At 41.7% G+C, this 27,613-nt stretch overlaps 2 protein-coding genes across 5 annotated transcripts in view; one reads left to right on the forward strand and one right to left on the reverse strand.

The window, feature by feature from the left end:
• The window catches only part of fcho1 (FCH and mu domain containing endocytic adaptor 1), a 41,091-nt gene extending 37,168 nt beyond the window's left edge, over positions 1-3,923 (forward strand). The window contains exons 23-27 of the mRNA XM_055048563.1: positions 11-143; positions 790-986; positions 1,507-1,571; positions 2,464-2,631; positions 3,457-3,923. Of these exons, the coding sequence (XP_054904538.1) occupies positions 11-143; positions 790-986; positions 1,507-1,571; positions 2,464-2,631; positions 3,457-3,485 (592 nt within the window). The 3' untranslated portion in view covers positions 3,486-3,923. The remainder of the gene's footprint in view (positions 1-10; positions 144-789; positions 987-1,506; positions 1,572-2,463; positions 2,632-3,456) is intronic.
• rfx2 (regulatory factor X, 2 (influences HLA class II expression)) overlaps positions 3,923-27,613 on the reverse strand; it is a 38,840-nt gene continuing 15,149 nt past the window's right edge. For 3 of the 4 annotated variants that reach the window (XM_055048614.1, XM_055048597.1, XM_055048606.1), the window contains 15 exons: positions 25,514-25,590; positions 23,918-24,188; positions 22,910-22,984; positions 20,560-20,741; positions 20,289-20,408; positions 19,644-19,765; positions 19,344-19,462; positions 8,495-8,607; positions 8,246-8,397; positions 7,446-7,543; positions 7,078-7,227; positions 6,787-6,995; positions 6,541-6,694; positions 6,127-6,169; positions 3,923-6,051 (listed from right to left, as the gene is read on the reverse strand). In XM_055048614.1, coding sequence (XP_054904589.1) covers positions 5,942-6,051; positions 6,127-6,169; positions 6,541-6,694; positions 6,787-6,995; positions 7,078-7,227; positions 7,446-7,543; positions 8,246-8,397; positions 8,495-8,607; positions 19,344-19,462; positions 19,644-19,765; positions 20,289-20,408; positions 20,560-20,741; positions 22,910-22,984; positions 23,918-24,188; positions 25,514-25,590 — 1,995 coding nt within the window. In that variant the 3' untranslated portion in view covers positions 3,923-5,941. The remainder of the gene's footprint in view (positions 6,052-6,126; positions 6,170-6,540; positions 6,695-6,786; positions 6,996-7,077; positions 7,228-7,445; positions 7,544-8,245; positions 8,398-8,494; positions 8,608-19,343; positions 19,463-19,643; positions 19,766-20,288; positions 20,409-20,559; positions 20,742-22,909; positions 22,985-23,917; positions 24,189-25,513; positions 25,591-27,613) is intronic. The other variant, XM_055048622.1, reaches the window with a different exon arrangement.

Genomic DNA, 27,613 nt, shown 5'->3' on the forward strand with positions numbered 1-27,613 from the left:
TGCTTTGCAGTGATCCATCGCAGAGCGACCCGGACAGCAGGGACTTCTGGTTCAACATGCAGGCCCTGCAGCTCCACCTGCAGAAGGAGGCCGAGCTGAACCCCCAGGCCTCCTACTACAACGTTGGTGTGCTCAAGTATCAGGTCCGAAACGGATTTACTCTTTTAGTTTTCTGCATGAATCTCAAAGGTGACCTGTTATGTTTCCTTAACCAGTTTAGGACAGATCTACGGGTTATACTAAACCTGTTCAGTGCATATTTTGGACAAAATCTTTCTTAGATAATCAGATTTTCAGTCTGTTCAGTTCTGTCTATTTTAAGGTCCTTTCAGCAGGTTTAGGTTTGTCACTTTAAATTTAAATAAGCGGCTGCTGGCCACGCCCCTAACTCAACGTTTACATTCAGACATGAAAATGGCTGCAAACAGATGCACAAATTACACAACAGGGCATCTTTGAAAAGCATTAGTACAGCCTCCTGCACAACCAACATGACAAGTGTTTCAGCACTGAAACACTTGTCTTTTCAAGTGTTTTGATGGTAAAACCGGCTGACCAAACATTCTGGAGCTTGGCTTGAATGAAACTTAGCCATCGGGAGGGTTTTAAAACATCACCTTGTCAAAAACGCCTGGTTATATTTTTAAACACTTTGGTTTTCTTTAGAAGCAGTTGAGACCCAAAAGGAAGGGGAAATGTGAATTTAATGTAAATGAGACATAAAAAGAAGCCAAATGGAAAACCTCCAAAACTGAATTTTAAAACGCATTCCCATTGCGAACCTCTCAGGTTTCCTCTCAGGATCCGGGTCGAGCGCCTCTGTTGTTGTCGGCGGAGTGTCAGCGCAGCGGCACGGTGACCCGGGTCTCCCTGGATTACCACTGCTGCCCCGCCACGGCGCCCTCCACCCAGCTCACCGCCGTCCAGGTGCTGCTGCCGCTGGACCACACCGCCACAGACCTGCAGTGCCAGCCGCCCGCCTCCTGGTGAGCAGCGACGACTAGGGACAAAAACAACAAACCACATGACTTTTCATCCCATTAATTAACTGATCCAACTGTCTCAGGTCTCCTTACGCTGCAAAAACACAAAATCTCACCAAATATTTTTGGTTTAGGAAAAAGAAAACTAACTTCTATGTAACAAGACATAGAAGCTTGTTTTACGTCAGTTGCTTAATATTGGTTTATTTTACTTAAGACATTTTCCCATGTTGTAAATGAAACTTTTTCATCAATGTTAATGAATTATTAACCTAAAATAAGATTCTATTTTAACAAAACTAATTTAAAAATAACTCTTTAGTAGAATACAGGAGCTTGTTTTAAGTCCTTAGTATTAATGAAAAACATACTAGCTCTACTGGAAAATTTTATTTTTCTAACATGGGGAAATGTCTTATTATAAGTGAAATAAATCTATCAGTGGAACTAGAACTTATTCAAATAAAAAAATAAGAAATTATTCACTTAAACAAAGCTTGACGACGCTCCCGATTGTTTGCAGGAACGCTGAGGAACGTCGGCTGCTGTGGAAACTGCCAAACCTCTCTCCAACCAATCACAGCAAAGGTCAGAACTCTGCCAGCCAATCGGGACCAACGACTCAGAAAACTTAAAGCTTTTTCAGTTTCACACGTCTAACTTTAAGAGGAACAGAGAGATGAATCATTCATCCATAGATTCCTTTAAAATTGTCTGTTCATTTAAATCAGGATAAATGTTGAATATATTCAGTGGTTTTTTAATAATTTCCCTCATTTCTGCCTCTTATTTACTTATTTTGTTATTTTTTTATGATTTCTCAGAAAATAGATGAAGGAAATTTCAGAGACATAAATAAAAGCAACAAAAGAGATAAAAGCATTTTGTTTTATGAGCCAGAAGCAACAATGAAAGGTTGCTGTAACTTTTTCTCTCCGTTTAAAAGCGTTTTCCTCTTTGTTTACGACTGAAGTGGTTTCCATTAATGCCGCCTGACAGCAGCGAGCCGCTTGTTTATGTTTCGCTGTCTGTCTCGTAAACAGAAGCGGACAGGCTCTGTGTCTGCAGCTCCTCTGAGGTTCATCCTTCCTCTAGATATCAATAAAAAAAGTTTAGTTTTAGATCGTTTTGGTTTTAGCTGTAATCGCCGTTTTCTGGCTGTTGATCGTTCCTCTTCAGGTTTGGTTAAAACATGTTAGGATCCAACTCTCCTTAAACGGTTACATGAAAACTCTGGAGAACGTGGAGACATTTTTACCCCATCAATCAATAACTAAACTAATCATTAGTCGATTAGTTTAGTTATTGATTAATGTGGAAAACCGAGTTCTCAAACACTAAATTCAAAGCTTGGCTCTTAAAAACAAAACCAGGTCACATTTTGAAGGTAAACCTGTTGAGCTTCTGGTTTTGGATCACTGGTTCTCCTAAGCGGCCCGGTGGACGGTGCTGAACATTGTTGTGTGTTTTTGGCTCCCAGGCTCCGGGACGCTGTGTGCCAGCTGGCAGTGCCTGGAGGCCCCCCACGGCCCGCCGCCCAGCCTGGCCGTCCAATTCGTGGGCGCCGGGACGTCGCTGTCGGGCCTGGATGTGGAGCTGGTGGGAACCCGGTACCGCATGTCGCTGGTCAAGAAGAGGTTCGCCACAGGTGATTCTGAAATCTTTACATCTGTTGGTGCAGATCTGGGAATGTTTGATCTCTGCACATCTAAAAATAAATAGTCCATTAATACCTATTGCAGATTTTGATTTAAAGTGACAGATTTTAAGTAAACTTAAAGCATCTTTAAAAAATAAAATCCTTAAGTCTTGTCCAGAGATACAGATACATAGATTATAGATTCCAGTTTATAAGCAACTAGAAGCTAAAAATTTAACTTTTTTTTAAAAAAATGACCAACATTATTTCTAAGTGTTTGATAGCTTTAATATATTTTTCCATCTTTTTTTGCTTAAAATCTAAATAAAAACAGATTTTGTTTCATTTCCAAACATTATCCCTTTTTACTCTGTTCTGTCTTTTCCTCCAAAGTTTCAGCCCAAATGGAAAATACTTTTAATCTTTTAACATTTTGAAACAGAGAAACACTCAGACCTGCAGGTTGCATCACATCTTAGACTTTCTCCTGGCATTTTATTTTTACTTTGCTGACATTATTTCTATATGCTCATTTAAAAATGTGTTACTCTGTCATATTAAACATCAATCTGATTAAATTTAATCTAAATCTATCAAGTATTTGCTTTCATATTTGGTTTTTATTATATTTTATTAATACTGACGCTGCCGCTTTAAACTTTGACTGAACCGTTTCATCTCCTGTCCTCATCTCTTCCAAAACTAAAATTTAATTTGGGTCGGTACTGACGTGGTTCCACCAGTCTCTACTGGTGGCTCAAAATACAACATTTGTCACATTTTGTAATCTGTTGTGGTGCGTTTAATTTTAATCTGGATTATTTTCCTGTACAGGGAAGTACATGGCCGGCTGCTCCCTGTGACCCAGCAGCTCCCCGATCGGCTCCTCGCTGCTGCATCGGCGTTCAGTCGTGGAGGACACCGTGCACTTACTTCTGACACGTCCTGCTGTTTTAGGACCAACGTTTTTCTTCTTCTACTGTTTCTCTCTAACTTCTGTTTGTGGTGCGTTTTCCTGGAGAGAAACTGTTTTTACTGAAGCTTCTTTGTTCAGACTGTGTTGTGTGTTTGGATCGAGAAACTGGAAAATAAGCTGCATCTCTTTATGTAAATTATATTAAAGAAAATAAAGTAAAAAAAAAAAGCTGCTGCCATGGAATTTGGGGTATTTAATGTACATACTGTATCTTTGTACCAACTTTGTGATCTTCTATCAAACTGTAGAAAAAGCTGTTTCTAAAGCAGAAGTAGAGGATTTTGTGATGTTCAAAACTGATTAAATAATAAAGTGCTTAAACTGTTTGGGTTTACAACAATTTATTACACTTTGTGACCAAGTACAAAATACAGTGAAACTATGCAGTTTATTACAGACAATCATCTGTCCTTAGGCTAGTTAAAGTGGAGTCAAGAACAGGTTTAAAAATACACAATAAATTCAGTATACTTGTGAGAAGAAACTAGATCAATAAAAAATAATCTAACAGCTTTACAAAACGTTACAAAGTACACATAGAAATAATTTTCCTCCAAAGCACTTTAAGGCAAATTACTGTGACAGGCACGAGTTACGAAAAGCCTTAAATAACTTAAGACTCTTGTTGCTACAACAAAATCATCTGAGGGAAAATAAAAAATAATTTCAACACAAAAATTCCATCAATTCAGATTAACTCATAAATAGGATTTTTTGTTGTTGTTTCCAGACACCTTAGTTTACTGCGACGCCGCAGTAATAAACCGTTTCGCACATTTAACATCAGATTGGGAACAGATTCGTCTCATTCAGCGACAGCAAAGCGTTTCCTTCTGATGCAACGGCATCAGAAGGAAACGAGGCATTTTCCACATCATATAAACATATTCGTTACGTTTTCTGAATCGGCGCCTTGTATTTCCGATGGAACCGAACAGAAGACGACGACGCAGCCACGGCGTGAGGCTAAAGGTTCTGCAGCCTCGGAGCCGGCTCCGCTCCACGTTTTGTCAACACGGATTGTTTAACATCCTGCCTCCTTTCTGTTGATTAATCTGGAATATTTCCAACTCCAGAGCGAGTTACATACTGTCCCTTGCAAAACTATTCACATTCTTTATCGTTTTCATAGCATATGGAAACAGTTTTGTTTTTTCACAAAAATCTGAAAAGTGCAGCATGGATTTGTATTCAGCCCCTAAATGAAGTCCAGTGACTTTCACTAAAACGTAACTGGATTAATGTGGAAACTAATCAGCATAAATTCAGCTGTTTTCATTGGAGCATAGGAAGAATTAGTCACGCTTGAGAAAGTCTCATTTCAACGCACCATGAAAGAGAAAACAGCAAAGATATTATAGTTGTATAAAAACAAACCCAAACATTTGGGTTCAGCCATGCATGAAAAATGCTGTTTCACCTGCTCTGAAACATGGCGACGTCCCCGATGGCCACGTCTGTTGGACACCTCTGGTTTGGTTCTGAATATATTAATATTTAAATCATTTTGAGAATATCTGGACTTTAGCTTCCAGTTTTTGTACAAGTAAAACTGGTAGATAAATCATGGGACTGAATACAAACACCTTTCAGATTCTTTCCATTGAATGAATGATGAACTGAGTTAGAGTGAAAACTTTTGCAAGGCTCTGAGCATCACAATCACAACAGGCTTTGTTGAACCATCTGGAGACCAGGACAGAAACGTTGAGGTAAAAAATCCATCTTTTCCTGCTCCGAACCCTCGGCTGAGCAGGAAAACAAACGGGAAAGTCCTTTGGGTTGCTAGGCTGCATGTTCTTACGTCCTCTGACCCATTTCTTTTTCTAGCATCATTTTTTTACCGTGTGTTTGCTACGAGGTGCAGCAGAGGCATCGGGGAGAGCGAAGGCGCTCTGAGCGTTTTGAGGTTTGAAGACGGTACATTCATGCTGCGGTTGAGGCACAGCTGAGGGACAAGGCGACATCCATAGCGGCGATTTCAAAGTTAATCTAAGGCACTCAAAGGACACTGTGGCACAACAAACATGGATTTAAAGAAAAAAAAACAAAGAAAAAAAAACAGATGGAGCACAAAAACGCCGCCGTTTAGAAGTTAAACATCCAATAAGAGAAGCTACTGCGCAGAAAAAATTCACAGTCCCAACAAAAAACAACGAGATCCGTCACACCGCGGTGAAACGACAACGAATAAAACCGTGTGTGTGTGTGTGTGTGTGTGAGGGGCGGGGGGATGTGGGGGGGTACACCATACACCATCTTTATAAACACTTCTACTACTTCTGCACTCTTCTCTATTTACATTGCACTCGTTCTGCTGCGTCCGCTCCGTTCAGACCGGACTCACATTTCCTGCAGAGGGTGGCCTATTTCAATCCTCTCTCTCTTCACCGCCGGCTCGGCCGGAGCGCCGTCGCCGTCCAGGTTGCTCATCTCGTCTGAGAACGACGCATCTGCGGCAGAGGGAGAGGATTCTCCGTTTTCAGCTGGCAGTTAAAACGTGTTGCTTTCAGAAAACGAACGCTCACCTTTCTCCAGGAGCGACGGCATCATGGAGCTCAGGTCGCTGAACTGGAAGTTAGATTGGAGGGAGAATTTGTAAACAAAACAAAATAAGGAGACATCAGGCTAACGGTGCTTTGCTAACCGTTTTTAAACACGTCCCAGTTGTTCTCATCCTGTCAGTGTTTAACATTTTTCACTCAGCAAATCAAAGCAGCAACACGTGGCTTCACTGTGTTAAAATCTTTAAAGTGCGGCATGTTTTTATCCTTACACCTTTGGCTTCATGTGACAGAATGACAGAAAAATCAAGAGTCATGAAAACTTCAGGATGTGTTCCAGGTGGGGCTGTGCGATCCGGCTTAAATATCAAATCTGAATATGATTTTAATCAATTTAGTTTTCTTCATCACCCCGCCTGCACTGAGAGCATCTCTTACCTCTCCCATCACGGCAATGGGAGTTTCTCCAGTTGCCTGGGCAACGCGGTGCTCCACCAGGTAGAACATGTACTCGTCGTAAAGCAGGCGGATCAGATGGAACGAGCCGAAGCTGGCGGCGCTGCGCAGAGTCAGGTCTCTGATCACCATGGAGCTGCAAGCGGAGAAACGTCAACCATTCCGCAGTGAATCCTGATTCTTTGCTATTCTGGATTTTTACGGAACGGCCTCAGCGCCGCGCCGTACCTGTAGAAGGACCACTTGAGCAGGAACTGGCGGGCGGCTTTGGGGAAGCTGGGGCTCCCCTGGTGAGGCTTCAGGACCTGGGAGACCACGTTGTCCAGCCAGTTGGCCCACTGGTCCAGGGAGCTCTGCTGCTGCAGGGTCACCTTGAAGTCCTGCTCCAGACGCTGGACCACGCCCTCGTCACACTGGCAGACCCACGACGCCTGCTCCTGTTGGGCAAACCCAGGGTTGGGTCAGAGGGGAGCCGCCGCAGCAAGGGGAGCCGAAGGGCCTCCTGGGGGCGGAGCTTACCTGGACGTTGGCGAAGTCCACCCTGTTGAGGTCGGACAGCATCTGGTTGATCTGGGAGGTGTTCTGCAGAACGGCGCGGGCCGCCTGGGCCAGGTGGTTCAGGCTGGTGTAACGCCTCAGAGTCTGGGCGAACGCACTGACCACCGCCACCTGCACAGTGAAACACGCAGCGACTCGCCCGATCAGTCATGATGAAATAACATCCAGCTAATTCAGTGATTGATCATTAAGACTCAAAGAAAGAACATCTGCTGAGGGAAAAACAAGGTGACCCTGCAGCATTTAAATAAAAACAAAAAAAACAAAAAACAACCTTGGTCGGTGCCTAATAATCAGCGTAAAATGTCTTTCTGGAGATCTCCGGTTACCTTGGTGCGAACGATCTCCTGTGGGAAGCTGGTCATGGCGGTCGTCAGCCAACCCTCCAGACTCTTGGCGAAGTTTCTGATGGCCTGAGTGAGAGTGCCTGCAGAAACACAACGGCCTGGATTACAAACCAGCACAGAGGCAAATCTCCAAACTAAACTCATCATTACAGAATCAATATATGCAACAACATGGAAGGATTTCATGGATGCATTGAAATAAAACCATCTGCCTCCTGATTTTGTGTTTGTCCACTTAGACGGACTTTCTTGTGAGCTCGAGTTCAATGAGCGATTGGACATCGTGGTCATGGGAAAGAGCGAACAGCTAATGGAGGTCAGGAATCGTCACGGATTTGGAAAATATTATCATCTTCTGGAAATTTCAGAGCTAAGCTGAAGTTCTACTTTCCATAAGGAATGACACAGACTGCAGTTAAGATTAGTTTTTAGGAGCTGGGAGCGCTAATCCCTCAGATGCTAAGGATTTTAAATCTAGACAAAATAATTTGCCATTGAAACATAATCAATAAAAAAATTGATCAAGTTAATTGTTTCAATTGTTGACCGTGTTCTATGATTTTGTATTTTTATGATGTAAAGCTCTTTGAAATAAATGCCTTGTAGTTCAAAGCTGCCATACAAATAAAATTTTATTGAAGTATAAATTAAAATATCTGCATTTTTTTCAGTATGACATCATCACTGAGTCACTTCTAAAGAATCTGATAAAAAAAAAAAGTTCCATCAGCAGGTCAAAGGTGAATCAGACTCTCTACTATGTGAGGAGGAGGCGTACTGACTGGGAACAGGGCGCAGCACGTCGGGGATGAGGATCTCCACCAGGGCCTGGTACAGGATGTGGTCACAGCTCCTCATCCATAGCCGGACTGGTTCATATTTGCACAGAGACACCAGCTTCTCCCTGGGAATCACTCGCTCCAGGTCGTCATCGCTGCAAGGAGCACACAGAAACGAAAGCAACGTGAATGCTGCTGCTTCCAACTCGGGAGCTTTGAGGCCCACAGAGAGCCGTTTTCATCTGGTCCGACCTGCTGGGGATGGTTGTGCTGCCGTCATTAGATGGCGCTGTTGCATTCCAAAAGTTCTGCCAGAAATTCTCCACATAGTGGAACTGCAGATTCATCACCACATCCAAAGTAGCCTGCAGGAGAAAAGCAAGGCAGGGAAGGGAAGGGACGGGAAGGCGGGGGGAGAAAACACACAGAGCTGAGCCATGGCAACCAGACACACAACAAAGTTTCTCCAGGCAAGCAGCCGCAACCTGGGTCCTCCTGGTTCAACAAAAACCCGGCTCCCTGCACATTAATCATCCACAGAGGCTTTACAGATACGTCTTCCTGCTCCGAGTGACCTGAATTCACCTGTAACGTTTCTTTCCTGTGCTTGAGTTATGGAGGCAGGGCTGTGAGTGTCGGTGAACGTAAAGCAAGCAGAGGTGAGCTGCTGCAGCAGCATGAGCGGCGACCTGATTCTACAGAGATCACAGGTTTGTAACGTCTTGGTTTGTCAGGCCAGATGAGTTTTTCTCCTTCGGGGGAGAAAAACTCCCAGATATCATCTGTTTATTTGGTTTTTATCTGCGTTACTAAAGTGCCCAGAACACACTCAGCCTCCTCTTCCTCCTCGCAACACGGTGAAACACTTGCAGCAGGATCTTGTTACACGGCAGCGCAAGTCTCGGTCACATGATATGTTTTTGCTTCCTCTCCGCATGTCGCCATGGCAACCGTGTTTACAGTTGCCCCCAGCAACAGGTCAAACACAGAGTTTCCAAAACAAAAGGAAGAAATCCCCGTTCCCTCCAAACAGCACAATCTGCCTCAAACAACACATTCTGCTTCCCCGTTCCCTCCAAACAGCACATTCTGCTTCCCCGTTCCCTCCAAACAGCACATTCTGCTTCCCCGTTCCCTCCAAACAGCACAATCTGCCTCAAACAACACATTCTGCTTCCCCGTTCCCTCCAAACAGCACATTCTGCTTCCCCGTTCCCTCCAAACAACACATTCTGCTTCCCCGTTCCCTCCAAACAGCACATTCTGCTTCCCCGTTCCCTCCAAACACATTCTGCTTCCCCGTTCCCTCCAAACAACACATTCTGCTTCCCCGTTCCCTCCAAACACATTCTGCTTCCCCGTTCCCTCCAAACAGCACATTCTGCTTCCCCGTTCCCTCTGAAGCCAGCGAGCAGCAACAGAGACTCAGGAAGCGCGCGGCGCGTCCCGCCTCGTCTGTCGACGCAGGAAAAACAACCCGACAACAACAAGCTGAGAAAGCGTGGAGGAGAAACTGAGTCGCTGACAGAGGAGCCAAACCTCTGAGATCCTCCGGACGGATTAACAGAAATCAAAGCTGAGTGTTTTTACACCAAAACGCTTCACTAAACGTGTTTGGTTTCAACCTGGCCAGGAAAAGCTGTTGTGTTACCGCGACAACGGGTAAAAGAAAACAGGTAAATCTCAATATATGGGATTAGGCCTGTCAAAATAAAACACACGGCTAAGACTATAATTTGACCCAGAAATTATTGGGATATATAATAATGTTGTTTTAAGATGATTTTCGAGTATTATAACGATAATGACATAAAGACTAAAACTTTAATTTGTACAGAATATTCCACACTGAAACTGGAAGATAACCAAACAAAAAGAAAACAATAAAGAGGAAATAAAACCCACACAAGTGAAACCAAAAATAAAATGAATTATAAAGTCTCTCTAAAGAAAAATGCACTTCAAAAAAACATTAATCATCAGAATGCAAATGATCAAGCTCATCTTAATTTATTATGTGATTGATAGATTAATTGCTCTTATTGGGAGAGTCTCAATTATAATCATTAAAAATTTATTTAGATTAATTTAACAGAGATCATTTTCACACATTTATTTCTTCTGATTTTATGACATCAGCAGAACTCAGAACTAATGAAAACCAAAATTCAGTCGTGGAACAAAATTAATTATCTACAATATTTAAGATTCCACCTGGACATGGATAATATTCTGTATAAGTTGTTTTTCTACTTCTCTCTCCTAGCCAGTTGCACCTGGTAACTCATAGTCTCATAAGAACAGTTCTTCTTTGTATAGGTAAAAGGGAGGACCAAGGCCAGCCGCCTGCAAGGGAAGAGATAACAAATAGTTAGGGCACCCCCACTGTGGGAACGGGATGAGATGCTTAACTTATCCGAGTGGCCTTGGAGGAAGCTAGGTAAGGACGCCTCCCCTCAGGGCTGTCTATTTGGTTCAGAGAACCACTTTTTATGTTATGTGTCCTAATTTGGTGATGGGCATTTGAAACGACTCCCACTTCCTGTGCGCCAAGGAACTGTATAAGATTCTGTGATAGTTTCAGCCTCCTCAGAACACACCTGGTATGATTTTATCTGTCGTTCTCCACTTGCAAGTGATTTTAGAAGTTTTGCACTTTTGCTGTCTCAGTCTCATCTCTGGAAAATCTGTGCATTTCAACACAGTTTCTTATGAAGTTGCATTAATATATATATATATATATATATATATATATATATATATATATATATATATATATATATATATATATATAAAATTCCCTTCTCACCCACCCGCGGGTGGTTCTTATCCTCTGAGCTCGGGTCCTCTACCAGAGGCCTGGGAGCTTGAGGGTTCTGCGCAGTATCTTGGCTGTGCCAAGGACTGCACATTTCTGGACTGAGATGTCTGATGTTGTTCCTGGGATCTGTTGTAGCCACTGCTCCAGTTTGGGGGTTACTGCTCCGAGGGCCCCGATGACCACAGGCACCACTGTGGTCTTCACCTTCCAGGCCCTCTCCAGTTCTTCCCTGAGGCCCTGGGTATTTCTCCAGTTTCTCGTGCTCCTTTCCTGATGTTGCAATCACTTGGTATTGCTACATCAACCACAACGGCTTTCCTCTGATGTTTATCCACTACGACAATGTCTGGTTGGTTCGCCATTACCATTTTGTCTGTCTGGATCTGGAAGTCCCACAGGATCTTAGCTCTGGCGTTCTCCACCACCTTTGGGGGTGTTTCCCACTTTGATCTCGGGGTTTCCAGTCCATATTCTGCACAGATGTTTCTGTAGACTATGCCTGCCACTTGGTTATGTCGCTCCATGTACGCTTTCCCTGCCAGTATCTTGCACCCTGCTGTTATGTGCTGGACTGTCTCAGGGGCCTCCTTGCACAACCTACACCTTGGGTCTTGTCTGGTGTGGTAGATCTGGGCCTCTATTGCTCTGGTGTTTAGGGCCTGTTCCTGGGCGGCCAGGATGAGGGCCTCTGTGCTGTCCTTGAGTCCAGCTTTTTCCAGCCATTGGTAGGATTTACTGATATCAGCCACTTGGGTTATTTGCTGGTGGTACATCCCATGTAGGGGCTTGTCCTCCCATGATGGTATCTCTGGCACCTCAACCTCCGTTACCTGTTGTCTGAGACATTCACTGAGCATTGTCTGTTGAGGCTTTGTCCCTGATGTATTTATGGATCTTTGTTGTTTCGTCCTGGACAATGGTTCTCACACTCACTAGTCCTCTGCCTCATTCCTTGCGGCTCGTGTACAGTCTCAGGGTGCTGGATTTGGGATGGAACCCTCCATGCATGGTTAGTAGCTTTCTGGTCTTAACATCCATGGCCTTTATCTCCTCCTTTGACCAGCTAATTATTTCAGCAGGGTATCTGATTACTGGCAGGGCATAGCTGTTTATCGCACGGATTTTGTTCTTGCCATTGAGCTGGCTTCTCAGGACTTGCCTTATTCGTTGGAGGTATTAGCTGTGGCTCCTTTCCTTGTGACCTCATCGAGGTTGCCATTTGCTTGTGGTATACCTAGGTACTTGTAGCTGTCCTCTATGTCTGTTATTGTTCCTTGTGGGAGTGAGACTCCTTCTGTGCGGATCACCTTCCCCCTCTTTGTGATCAGCCGACCACACTTCTCTAGTCCGAATGACATCCCAATGTCCGTGCTGTAGATCCTGGTGGTGTGGATCAGTGAGTCGATGTCTCGCTCACACTTGGCGTACAGCTTGATGTCATCCATGTAGAGGGTGACTGATGTTGGCCCCATTTTTGAGTCGGTATCCGTAGCCAGTCTTGTTTATAATTTGGCTGAGGGGGTTCAGGCCTATGCAGAACAGTAGCGGGGACAGAGCATCTCCTTGGTATATGCCACATTTGATGGACACTTGTGCAAGTGGTTTGCAGTTGGCTTCAAGGGTGGTTCCACAGCCTCATCGAGTTTGCAATGAAGGCTCTCAGAGTCCTGTTGATGTTATACATCTCTAAGCATTCAATGATCCAAGTATGCGGCATTGAGTCGTAGGCTTTCTTGTAATCAATCCAAGCCATGCACAGGTTGGTGTGTCGTGTTTTGCAGTCTCGGGCAACTGTGCGGTCTACGAGGAGTTGGTGTTTGGCTCCTCTGCTATTTACACCGATACCTTTCTGTGCCGTGCTCATGTTTTATCCATGTGTTTGCTTATCTTGGCCGCTATGATGCCTGACATGAGCTTCCGGGTTGTGGAGAGGCAGGTTATTGGTCGGTAGTTGGGTGGGACTGGACCCTTTGATGTATCCTTCTGGATTAGGATTGTCCGCCCTTCAGTTAACCATTCAGGGTGAGTCCCACTTTGTAGCAGCTGGTTCATTTGGGTTGCCAGTCGCTCATGGAGGGCAGTGAGTTTCTTTAGCCAGTAGGCATGGATCATGTCAGGCCCTGGTGCTGTCCAGTTTTTCATACCTGAGACTCTTTCTTGGACATCTGTCACAGTGATGGTTACCGGGGCTTGCTCAGGGAGGTTGCTGTGGTCCTCTCGTAGAGAGATCAGCCACTGTGCATTACTGTTGTGGGACGCCTCCCTTTCCCATATGCCTTTCCAGTACTGTTCCGTCTCCAGCCTTGGTGGGTCTGCTCTGTTGTTATTGTTACCCTGCGATTGAGAGTACACCTTAGCTGGTTGAGTGGAGAAGAGCCGGTTAATCCTTCTGGATTCATTCTCCCTTGTGTATCTCTTTAGGCGGCTGGCCAAGGCTTGGCCTCATTGTACCCTTGTGGAGCTCTGACAGTTGGCTCACTTCCCTCCTTGTTACCTTGATTTTAGCCTCTAACCGTCTTTTCCATGGTGGATATTGGGTCTCATGGTTGCTCTTATAGCCAAGCGTCTCAAGGATCACTGATGCTGATGGTGTTGGTAGGGATCGTTGTCAATGCTGCATTCACATTCTCAATGAGACTTTCTGATGGTACTTCACTCAGCCGTTGTAATTGTCTGGTTGTCATTCGGGTCATGATTCTCTCTCTCAGGTCAGCAGCTGTCTCGTTCAGCTCTGTTTCGCTCATTGGGGCTGTGTATCCCCTCACTGGGTGGGGACTTGTTCTGACATCCGGGTTCCTCCCTTGCCGTAGCATTTGTGTTGTATCTCGTCAATCTCAAGTTGTGATAGCAGTTGCCGTTTGCGGATGTTGGAACACTGAGCTACTAGTTGTTTAGCGCTTAGTGTTGACTGGGGATGTCGAAGTAACCATTCCTTCCCCAGTCTTTGCATGTAACCTCTCTCACTAGGGTTACTTGAGTAGTAGCATTCCAACAGATCCACATTTTCATCTCTCGCCCATTTCCGTCTTGTTCCAGTAGCCCATTTGTCATCAAGGTGCTCTGGTTCCCCAACACCTGACGCAGACCTTGTTTGGCCGGGCGACGTCTGAGCCGGCATGTTACGCAACTTAGTATCTCTCATGGTATGAGGTAGGCAGTAGCTTGAAGGGTCTTGCCTAAGGACCCAGACTGGATTCGAACCCCGCCCTCTCGGGTGATATACTGATGCCTTATGTATTGAGCTATCCAGTCAGCTATATATATATTATATTATTATAATATTTCTATATTGAGAGGGAGAAAAATATATATATATATATATATTATATATATATATATATATATATATATATATATATATATGTATATATATATATATATATATATATATATATATATATACATATATATATATATACATAGACTATGCCTATGTATATATATGTATATATGCCTATGTATATATATGTATGTATATATATGTATATATATCAGCCTATGTATATATATCAGCCACTGTGCATTGCCACAGCAATGCACAGTGGCTGATCTCTCTACGAGAAGACCACAGCAACCTCCCTGAGCAAGCCCCGGTAACCATCACTGTGACAGATGTCCAAGAAAGAGTCTCAGGTATGAAAAACTGGACAGCACCAGGGCCTGACATGATCCATGCCTACTGGCTAAAGAAACTCACTGCTCTCCATGAGCGAATAGCAGCCCAAATGAACCAGCTGCTACAAAGTGGGACTCACCCTGAATGGTTAACTGAAGGGCGGACAATCCTAATCCAGAAGGATCCATCAAAGGGTCCAGTCCCACCCAACTACCGACCAATAACCTGCCTCTCCACAACCTGGAAGCTCATGTCAGGCATCATAGCAGCCAAGATAAGCAAACACATGGATAAACACATGAGCACGGCACAGAAGGGTATCGGTGTAAATAGCAGAGGAGCCAAACACCAACTCCTCGTAGACCGCACAGTTGCCCGAGACTGCAAAACCCGACACACCAACCTGTGCATGGCTTGGATTGATTACAAGAAAGCCTATGACTCAATGCCGCATACTTGGATCATTGAATGCTTAGAGATGTATAACATCAACAGGACTCTGAGAGCCTTCATTGCAAACTCAATGAGGCTGTGGAAAACCACCCTTGAAGCCAACTGCAAACCACTTGCACAAGTGTCCATCAAATGTGGCATATACCAAGGAGATGCTCTGTCCCCGCTACTGTTCTGCATAGGCCTGAACCCCCTCAGCCAAATTATCAACAAGACTGGCTACGGATACAGACTCAAAAATGGGGCCAATATCAGTCACCTACTCTACATGGATGACATCAAGCTGTACGCCAAGTGTGAGCGAGACATCGACTCACTGATCCACACCACCAGGATCTACAGCACGGACATTGGGATGTCATTCGGACTAGAGAAATGTGGTCGGCTGGTCACAAAGAGGGGGAAGGTCATCCACACAGAAGGGGTCTCACTCCCAGAAGGAACAATAGCAGACATAGAGGACAGTTACAAGTACCTAGGTATACCACAAGCAAATGGCAACCTCGATGAGGTCACAAGGAAAGGAGCCACAGCTAAATACCTCCAACGAATAAGGCAAGTCCTGAGAAGCCAGCTCAATGGCAAGAACAAAATCCGTGCGATAAACAGCTATGCCTTGCCAGTAATCAGATACCCTGCTGGAATAATTAGCTGGCCAAAGGAGGAGATAAAAGCCACAGATATTAAGACCAGAAAGCTACTAACAATGCATGGAGGGTTCCATCCCAAATCCAGCACCCTGAGACTGTACACGAGCCGCAAGGACGGAGGCAGAGGACTAGTGAGTGTGAGAACCACTGTCCAGGACGAAACAACTAAGATCCATAAATACATCAGGGACAAAGCCTCAACAGACAATGTGCTCAGTGAATGTCTCAGACAACAGGGAACGGAGGTTGAGGTGCCAGAGATACCATCATGGGAGGACAAGCCCCTACATGGGATGTACCACCAGCAAATAACCCAAGTGGCTGATATCAGTAAATCCTACCAATGGCTGGAAAAAGCTGGACTCAAGGACAGCACAGAGGCCCTCATCCTGGCCGCCCAGGAACAGGCCCTAAACACCAGAGCAATAGAGGCCCAGATCTACCACACCAGACAAGACCCAAGGTGTAGGTTGTGCAAGGAGGCCCCTGAGACAATCCAGCACATCACAGCAGGGTGCAAGATACTGGCAGGGAAAGCGTACATGGAGCGACATAACCAAGTGGCAGGCATAGTGTACAGAAACATCTGTGCAGAATATGGACTGGAAACCCCAAGATCAAAGTGGGAAACACCCCCAAAGGTGGTGGAGAACGCCAGAGCTAAGATCCTGTGGGACTTCCAGATCCAGACAGACAAAATGGTAATGGCGAACCAACCAGACATTGTCGTAGTGGATAAACATCAGAGGAAAGCCGTTGTGGTTGATGTAGCAATACCAAGTGATTGCAACATCAGGAAAAAGGAGCACGAGAAACTGGAGAAATACCAGGGCCTCAGGGAAGAACTGGAGAGGGCCTGGAAGGTGAAGACCACAGTGGTGCCTGTGGTCATCGGGGCCCTCGGGGCAGTAACCCCCAAACTGGAGCAGTGGCTACAACAGATCCCAGGAACAACATCAGACATCTCAGTACAGAAATGTGCAGTCCTTGGCACAGCCAAGATACTGCGCAGAACCCTCAAGCTCCCAGGCCTCTGGTAGAGGACCCGAGCTCAGAGGATAAGAACCACCCGCGGTGGGTGAGAAGGGAATTTTTTATATATATATATATATATATATATATATATATATATATATATATATATATATATATATATATATATATATATATATATATATATTTTCTCCCCCTCAATATAGAAATATTATATAATATATATATATATATATATATATATATATATATATATATATATATATATATATATATATATATATATATATATATATATATATTTTCTCCCCCTCAATATAGAAATATTATAATAATATAATGGGGGGGATTGCTGACACCAAAAAGCCCCTACTAAAGAAGTTGATCGTTTAGAATGTTGCATACAAGCATATCAATGGAAAGTTGAGTGGAAGGAAAAAGTATGGGAGAGAAAATGCAAGAGAGCTGGAATGGTTGCAGAGAAGTTTTCAGGTGAGGATTTAGTCCAGATTCAGCACAGCTGTCTACCAGGCAATTATAAAGCACAGATGTTTTCCTCTGCTGACAATCTTTATGGAGAAGCTGATTTATCTTCCAGCAGGATTGGACTTCTGCCAATAGGACAAACACCTGGTATCGCTGATTGACGTAAAACTCCTTAAAGAATCTCTGGAGTACCAAGATGACGATGAGATAATAAACTAAACTGGGTTTCCTTAAAACAGGCAGATCATGTCCATTCCACGCCGCATTGATGCAGTTCTGAGTCCATATACTGTACATGGACATGATAATAGCTTTTTTTTAATTAATCCTATCCAATATTTTGAAGTTTTGATAAACTGAAGCTGTAATGCAAACATTTAGCTCAGTAATAATAAAAAAGGCTAAACTCTAACAACTTGTTGTTTCTTGTGCTGCAAAATTATGTCTAAAGATGACACAAAGCAGACAGATTAGTCGCTGGAAGCAGTAAGAGTGGCAGAAATGTGACGGTGGACAATGGACGGATGGACAGACTCCTGTCTGTCCATCCGTCCGCAGACACAGCGGCACAAAGGCCCGAGGGGAGGCCGCCACAAAGACACAAGATGTCCACCCAGCATGCTGAAAGGTTAATTGGCATATCTTGAAAGCTGTGCAGAGATGAAAAGACGGATGGAACAAAGGCTGTGTGTGGAGAAGAGGAGGAAAGGGATAATATGATAAAACCCAGAGCTTCACAGCTTTAGTCGCTGCCTCTCTCCAGGATCCAACGGCCCAAATTCTTGGGCTGTTTCTCCTGCTCTGATATCTGGTTCCATCTTCAGGCTGCGCCAGTGATTTCTTCTGTCAGGGAACTGAACCGAACTGCGGCGGGTAACTGCGGTTGTGAAACGTCATTCCTCAAGAACTCCGATTTCTTCACCCAGAATATTTACAGTTTAGAAATGAGACACCTGCTGGCTGCGGCCCGATTTCCCAACACTGGGACATTATGAAGGAATTTCAGCTGTTTCTGTATTTCACACCATAAACAAACTCAATGTGGTTTAATTCGTATGAACTTTAAATTACCATCAGTTGTAAATGTATTTGGGATATTCAGCTTTGATCACCATATGAATCCAGAAGCCTCAGCTTATCACATAAAATCAGTAAATTAACTCGTTACAAAAAACTTCATGTTTTTTGGGTTTTTTCCAAATCAATAAACTAAACTAAACTGGGTTTCCTTAAAACTTATATTTTCCATAAACACAAAGTGATACGGAGACATGGAAGTACTAAGAAATTTCTCACTTGTGATATATTTATTAGTATAGGATTTCTGATTTATTGTTGCCACAATAAATTCCAATTAAAGATGTTGAAAAATATCGTTGTGATTTCTAGTTGTATTATTTTTCCCAATCTTTTTTCAATAAAAGTGTCAATAAAAATCAATTAATTTGAAAGTATGATTAAATTAAGTTACTGTGAACCATCTAATGGTACAAATCACACTTCCATTTGTCACTGGTGTCCTAAGGAGTGTGTGACGAATTAGTATTTTATTTTTAAATCTTGCCCCGACAGCCATACAATTGCCTAGAGGAAAAATAACAAGTAGTTCTTATTGTCCCTTTTATCGTTATCACGATAGTAACACAAAGTATCATGATAAAACTTTAAGTCCAAGTTGCCCCAAATGGAAGTGATCAGTCGTTCCACTTCACTTCACATTACTCTCACTCATGACGGTTGTTTACATTTTCTAGTAGACTTTTTCCTTACACTTAACTTTCCATTAGTATTCTTGGACACAGCAGTCTGTCAATTGTAGTGACTGTCAAATTAGCAGTCTTTCCATTATTGTACTGGCCAATAATCTGTTAACCGTTTTAGTTATTTTTCAGTCAACCATATGCAAAAAAACAGACATAAAAACCTTCAGAGTACAGAACACTCTGAGTCATAGTTTTATGTAATATTCCAGTTTTTTACTCTATTAATGGAATTAAAAAAAACTTCCAATGATTATTAAGAAGCACATGCAGCTATGAACCAGAAATGAACCAGAAATGATTGTGCAGAGATGAGCCTCACCTCACAGTGGCTTCTGTAGAGCGTCTGCAGCGTCTTAACATCAGTCGTGCTGATGCGCTCAGGAAGAGGCTGCGTGCCCAGGTCCGGAGAAGGAAATGGAGGCAAGGAGTGAGATGTGTCTGTGGAAATAAACATGGATGAGCTGTCATCTATGAACCCAACATCTCCAGACAGCAAAAACAGAATCTGTGGGAATCTATGGGCAGGTGCCAAAAGAAGACTTTCAAATGTAACTCAGAACTATCAAATCTGGGGGGAAAATGTATAAAAACGGTACATAAAGGCAGCTTGTGTGTTTACCGATGTACTGCTGATGCTGCTGGGTTTGCGCGGCCACCGACTGCTCTGGGGTGCTGCTGCAGTGCTGAGAGCTTCCACACAGACTGTCAGACATGCTATCCACCTTCTGCAGAGGCTTAAACCTGCACAAACACGAGAGTGAGACATTCAGCTCTAATAGTGGACAAATAACCTGCGTAAATACAAAAAGCTGTTTTAAAATAACATTTCCATTCACTGAGGGGGAAAAAAGCTGCCCAACCCAGTCTGGCCCTCTGGGAGAAAGCAACCGCCTCCTTATTAAATCATAAATTAACGATGACTAAGTTATGTTTCTTACAAAACTGAACTCAGTTTTACAAGTCAAAACAAGCCACTGATACCCCTACACAAAACTTTAAAAGTACTTTAATTTAATTACCTAACTGTCTTCAATTACATGTTACTGCTAAGGTTTGTCATTTATAAAAACTTGATTATGGGAACAGCACAATAAGACATCTATAACATCACCAAAAAAAACCTAAAATTAAGATTTTAACCCAATGTAATAAATGGTTTGGACAGAAAAGGGCTAAATACTGAAACAATTTAATCACAAATTACAAAATACTAAAGGTAAGTCAACCTGGAAACAATTTTTCCACCTGTTGACAAAAGTCTGACCTCTGTTTCTGGTGGACAGGCTGCTGCCGCATCGCCATGTACTGGGTGTCTTCCTGCAGCCGGTTCAGTGGGGAATCTGGCTTCACCCGGATGCCATAGTAATGGTACTTGGAGTTGCCTCTGAAGGACAGAAAAGAGCCAGAAAGCTGTGAGAAAAAGTCTTGCCCTCAGTGTAATTTCTATCATTACTCTCCACCAGTCCCTCTCCAGCATAATCATATTCATCACTTCTTGAAAAGTTACGTGATTACTGTTGTCAGGGTCCTCCTACCTGGTGCCGAGGCGCCGCGTCCTTAGGCCCATAAAGACGGAGCGGATGAGCTTCCCGAAGGACGCTGCGTTAACTGGATCCAGTTTCTGCTCTTGGCAGTGTCTGAGGTAATGGTTATAGAGGGAACACCGGGGCAGGCTCACTCCCTCCGCCGTCTCATAGTTGTCCAGCAGCCACTGAAGCTGCAAACATAGAGGAGAATTTATTCACACCCGGACCGTTCCCAGGAGACGGACCTGCTCTGCGCTGCTCACCTGAGCTGCAGAGGAGAGGAGCAGATCTTTTTATCATATCAAACGCCACATAACGCACACATCAGACAGCCTCTGATTTTTAAACATCCACACATGGCGGTGCCTGTCTTTAGCTCTGAGCTAAGGCTGTAAATAACCACAGGAATAAAAACTGCTACTAGAGTTAAAATAACTGAAATTTAAACACACAATTTGGACACATAAACTGTCTGAACTTATGTAGCGCTTTTCGCATCTTTTTGACCATTCAAAGCGCTTTACATTAGAGTCCAATACGCAGATCGGGAGGCATTTATGGGGTTAAGTGCCTTGCCCAGGGGCACATCAACATATGGCAAGAGGAAGCTGGAATCAAACCTACAACCTTCTAATAACAAGACAAGTCACCCCCACATGATGTACAACGTTAAAATGTAGACCTTAAATCACATTTCTCCCGATTTAAATTCAAATATGTAATTTAGTTTGAATAATTTACACTTTTTTTTAATAAAAATTGTGTTGTAGTTTCCTTTGTTTCATATTTACTGTTGGCACTGAATGCAATTATTGACAAATTATGTATATTTAAGTATTTTAAAGTATTTTTAGGCAGGGACAACAAAGGAAAAATAGCCTTTTGGTTTATTCTAGCATATTTACAGAAACGTAAACGTCAAACTCACAGCTGAAGGGTTTTGTATTTTATGTTTTCTCCTACATATTATGTCGTTTCTAAGTTATTTAAGTGCAGGTCTGTATTATCATTATTATTATTATTATTATTATTATTATTATTATTATTATTATTATTGCTTATGTGCATTTAATTTTTATTACCACATCCCTTAAACAAAGACCTAAATCTACACCTTAATTGTAAATGTGACCAAAATACTACTAAACTGTGACAAATTAAAAACAAAAACCTAAAAGTGAAAAACACAGTCAAAGATACATAAAATGTAATGGGAACAAAATAAAAAATGCTAATGTGACAAAAAATAAAAGTGAAATCATGAAATGTGACAATAATAAAATAAACTGTAAAGGTGAGAAATATGTGAAATAAAACTGTGAAGATGTATTGCTACTCTTCCTCTTTGGTCTTTTAATTTGAATATTTTCCTCTTCTCCATCACAGAAGCGTTTTGTTTCCACTAAAATCTATTTTGTCTTTTATGCTCCTAAGAGAAAACTGAACAGCTGACTTTGTTCTTTAGTGTTTTGTAGCTGGAGGGAAAAAATGGACACTGAATCTGTCATTGATATGCAATTTAGAAATTTAGAATGAAAAGAGTTCAACATATTTGATCACTGCAAAAATCTTTTACAGAAACTCAAGGTTATAGAACAAAAGATTGAAGATTTATCTCTGCAATCAATATGTCATTAAATTAATTGAATGGATTCTTATGGAAAAACAAACATTTAACATGCAGTGTGTTTGATGTTGTGTTATTTAGTCTTTTTATCTGTATCTTTAGACATTACCTCTGTGACACAATGTTAATCTTTCTCTGTTGTTCTGTTTCATCATTTAAAAACTAATTATTAATATTTAATCCAAACTAAGTACTAAGTTTATAGAATGTGGACAAGTTTGGGTTTTTTTACTTATTATTTACTATTTGTCTGTACAAGATCAACTGGAACCACATTACAATATGTAAGGAGCCAATTTTAGATTATTATTCTAATTTGTAAAAAATGGAAAACCATTCCTTGGATGTTCTTCCATCCAAGGAAACCCAGACGACTGCATCGAGTCACTGACCTAGAGGATAAAAATATATTTTGGTTCATCTAACTAACTTTTTCCCTCCAATAAAAGACAGAAAAGAAAGCTAGCTGGTGAAAAAGCAAGAAAAACAAATAATCAGCATTAGTTCATGCAGAGTATCAAAGTCATCACCTGAAATCTGTATGTAAGGGAAAAGTGACAGCACACATGAGTTTAGGTCAAGAATGAAACTTAATCAAATAATTTTGGAAAGGGGAAATTAAGCCAGCAGCAAACAGGGTTTCACTGAGCAGACACAAGCAGAACACAGAGTCCACAGATTCAGCCATAACTTTCTGTTCTGTTTTACATAGAAAGTTTCTGGTTGACTTACATGGCTGTTGAGCAGGCTGCTTTTGTGACTTGCAATTCCTTCAGACTTTTGGAGGTTTTCAATCGCCATTTCAAGCTGAAGAAAGAAGCATGCAAACAGAAAAAAACAGGATACACAGAAAGAGAGGAGGCAGAACAGGAAGAGAGAGAGAGAAAACAGAAAGATTGCAGGGGTATAATGTTGGGGAGAAAGAAGAGGAGAAGAGAAAAGGGAAATAAGACTGTTAGCAAGCAGCCAGATCTCTGCATTTCCATTAAAATCAGTCAGTGTTGCAGCCAAATCCATTATTGGCTGACAAAAGCATGCATATCAAGGGACTCATAGGGTTAAGCAGCTCAGTGAAGGCTCAGGGTCTGACTCACTAAAGTATGCAAATAGGAACAACAAACAGGGTCACAGGTCAAATAAAGACCTGGGTCAACAATGTCAATCATCCCAGAGTTGGTTCAACTTCAAAAACCTTTTCAAAACCCAAATAGGCAAATACGTTAGAAGCTACCATGACAAAACTAAGCATAACATAAAATAACTCTACATTAATTTCTTCAGAGAGAAAGAAACTAAATTATTTGAGCCTGATTAAATGTTTAGCTGAATGACTAAAGCGAGACATCTATGGAGGAAAATCAATCAAAACTGATGCCAGACTCTCGACATAAGAGAAGGAAAAAGAAGCAGGCAGCGTTCCAGGCTTTAGGAGAGATCCAGCGGGCTCTGGGCCAAATGGTAAGAAGCCCCAGGGGTTTCTTTGTTTCAGGGGCTCTCGAATGCCCTGTGAAAACCCTTAAAACAATTCAGCCCTGAATTAAGGCAAAGTCCCACTTCTACAGGCTAGCTGCCTAGCACCACTTTGCTCTCAGTGTGTGGTCATAGAGGTACAACAACTCAAATCAGGTTGTGGACTGCTGGCATAAAGGAGTGCTGATCAGGTAATGGGTCCTGCCAGCCGAGCCGACAGAATCCACAGAAAACTTTGACTTTCCCGGTTCTACCTCTGGACCGACTCACCATGGCTGAGGAGGAGCGAGACGAGTGTGAGATGTGGTTGCGGTTCCCCTCCATGCCGCCGCTGTGCAGCAGGTAGGTGCTGCCGCTGGAAATGATGTGGCTGCTGCCCACATCCATGGCGATGCCCACCATGCCGTGCGGCGGCACGCCACTGCTGGCGGAGGACACCACTGTGGTGACGTGGGTTCCTCCAGCCTGAGAGTCAAAGTAGGCCCCCCCGCTGCCCTGTCCATACAGCTGGGACTCCGGGTTGTAGGAGTAGGCCGTTCGGCTGTAGACAGATCGCTGGTTAGCATCAGGTGCTTTTTGAGTTTTGCCATAAATATTTTTAATAAATTCGCTTTGTCCTGTTTGAGAGGATGTTCGATGAAAGTAAAGATGCACCAAGAAATCAGCTGCTGATTTTTGGTTTGATCGGAAACTCTAATGTGCTAATCATTTTTCAATCAGTGAATGCATCACACCAAAGCTCTGCTGGCTCACACTCACACATACTGGAATGATGAATCAGAAAAATTATGATTAATCGATTATTGGAGTAATCGTCAACTAATTTAGTAATCGATTAATCGTTAACGGGAGGAGACTCAAAAAAAGGCTATTTCCAAAAAAGCAACAGTTAGAGCAGTTAGTAAGACAAAACTGTACAAAAATATACATTTTCATTTATGATTTAAAAAAAACAAAAAAAAACTTTTTTGTCTGTAAAAATGTTCTACCTAAAACTCCTGTTCACCTGGTTTAAATTCTACTAAAGGAAATATTTCCTATTGAGCTTCTTATCAAATTATGAATTGGCTAAATTGAAAAGTAAATAGTTTATCTCTACACAGTATTGATATTAAGTCAAGCAGAAATGGATTTTTCACATGTTAATATTATAAGTGTTTCTTAGCTGACTATCAAGATGCATCTTTTGCTATAGGAATGCTACGTTAACATTTTCCAATGTAAAATATGAATTATTTGTTTTTCATTGTATTTCTAGTATTGTATTTGTTCATTGAAAAATATTCAGAATGGAACATTTTCTTATTTGATTATTCAATTAATTGTCACAATAGTAGATAGAATAACTGATAACTAGAATAATTGTTAGTTGCAGCCCTAAACTGCAGGAATAACTGAATTATTGATGTGTTGAATAGCTAAATCAAAACTCAAAATCTAAATTCTGTTTAGCCCACAGGAATGATTTGCTGCTGGTATGTAATCATGTCGACACAGACAACAGATCAAGTGACGTCACAGAACTCGGTCATATCGGAGCGACATTAAAACTGCATAAGGAGGGAAAAAAAGAACAGCTGGGCTTTAATTAGCCTAAATGGCATTTTGATTGGAGCCACTTTAAAAACAGTTGGTGATGCAGTTAGCATGAGGAGACAAGTGGTGTGGGAAATCTTATCTGTCACCGTGTTTTCAACACACCACACACTCTTGCATAATTTAAGAAGCTTGTAATCGCTGCGGTGTGAATCTGGAAAAGTATCTGCAGGTTTTTGTCAAATTTCATGGAGTTTCTTTTAATTCCGTAAAACTTCCAGACAGAAATAAAACACCTTGTAACCAGTGAAATTAAAGAACTGAGCTTACATAGTTCCGTTGGTATAAACTGCTTCTCCACTTTCTCCTACATATTGTACTTGAGTCGGGTAGACATGTTGCACCTGCTGCTTGTATAAAGAGACACAGTACAAAAAGTCGTGTTCAGAGTTAAAACAGCTGTGAAATGGAAAAAATGCAGTTAGGTGATTAAATAAAATATAGCAGAAAAAAAACCTGTCCACCCCTTGGCTTATTCACAATCTGTCCAAAACAGAAGTTATTCAAATATTTTCTTAAAATCATCAATTAAAACCCCAGCTAATGGTGTGTAAAAAACATTTTTTTTACTGCAGCAGAACTATATCCATGAAGAAAAATCCAACCTTTTACACAAGTGAATTTATTTAGTGGAAGGAAAAATCCCACATTTTTTTCATTTTTTCTTCCAAAAATCTCAAATGCAGCTGCAACAGCATGTCTGAAAACTAATGAACACTTTGAATTGATTCCTTCTACAGTTGATGGGAATGAAATCTTTGATTATTAATTCAAACTTCATGGTTCCCTGGAATATACACATTTAATTTGACAGAGTCCCATTTTGCTCTTCAAAATGGAGGAAAAAACCATGAGATTCAACAAAGGCAGATGTGTCTTGTTTTATTATTATTAAGTCATGAAATAGCTACAAGAACATGGCTTCTCAACAAAAATTGCACATATCAGAGAAATTATTATTAAAACAACTGAAACTTTGAAGAGCAATGCTGGACAGAGAATCCATCCTGCCATCACAAACAGAGAGTAGCGGATTAAAAACAATCTTGAAAGCTTACCATTAGAGGTCTGTAGTAAATATTGAGGGGTCACCATGTCTCCTTAATAACCTATAAACATGTCAGCAGTTCGGAAGCATGTCAGATGTTCTGCCATGCCTAACATATCTGAGGCTCTGGGCCTTTCTCTCTTGCTTATTTGAGCATATTGCATCATTAACTCCATGTAATACTAGAGCCTTTTACATAAAATCTAATAAGATACTGGTAGAAAACTGAAAATAGGTCATATCTGGGTCTTTCAGCTCAGTGATGATTCAGAACGTCCATTAACATTGACACAATATTTTCTTGTGAATAATCATTCACAAGAAACTATTTTCAATGCCCATCTGAGTCTATAGAACCAAAACCTACAGAAAAACTGCAGAAAAAGCTGAATTTCTGACATAAAAAATACCGCTAGCTCTGAACAGAAGAAGGGTCAAAGATTCCTCTGTCTGTGTCCCAACGTGATAAAAAGAGCAAGTTCCGGCCCCATGGCAAAACTGAATAGTACAAAATAAAAACATAGACCAGCTTTGGAGATTTTGTTTAAAAAAATAAATTAATTAACTAATTATAGAATAACTTATTTGTCTGGGATTTTTCCTCCACATTGCATAAATATATTCAAAGTAAAGCTTGTTTCTTTCTTAATTTTTCTCTAAGATTATAGTACAGAAGTAAAAAAAAAAAAAGGACATCTTTACCTGGGGTGCCAATAGATGTGGATGCTACAAAAATGTGAAGAAAATTGGAATTGGACAATGAAACTAAATTCATTGCTATTGGTTATGAAATGCGTCCGAACCTGAACAGACTGTAATGATGCAGATGCACAACTAGAGATGTAGGAACTACTTAAGGATGAAAATGGAGAAATAGTCATAACAAACGGTTGGGTTTTGGTTCAAGCCTTCAGGAATATCACTCAAACTCTGCAGCAGGTTGACACAAACCACTGGGACTAAGACGAGTTGAAGACCAAAATAATAGTAATCATCATTATGTCACATATTTTACAGTTGAACCCAAAATTGTTCGTTCTCCTGGATAAAAAAAAATCTGAAAAGAAATTTATCACTAGTTTCTCAAGCATCAATTGCAAAGGGAAAAAGGCTGCGTTTACATTTTTATATTCGAATGCAATGCCACACCCATCTCAATAATAAGATTAAATTTTACTGGCATCATAGCAATCAAATCATTGTTTGAATTGCTGACTGAGTTTTTGTGTATTTTTACCATTTTATCTGATTTAATCTTTGAGTTTGGAAAACTTTCATACCATTACCCAAATCTTTAGCTCTTTACACAGATTACCTATTAA

The sequence above is a fragment of the Poeciliopsis prolifica genome, unplaced genomic scaffold (genome assembly GCF_027474105.1).
Source record: "Poeciliopsis prolifica strain line A6 unplaced genomic scaffold, Auburn_PproV2 SCAFFOLD002, whole genome shotgun sequence".
NCBI classification, from domain to species: domain Eukaryota; kingdom Metazoa; phylum Chordata; class Actinopteri; order Cyprinodontiformes; family Poeciliidae; genus Poeciliopsis; species Poeciliopsis prolifica.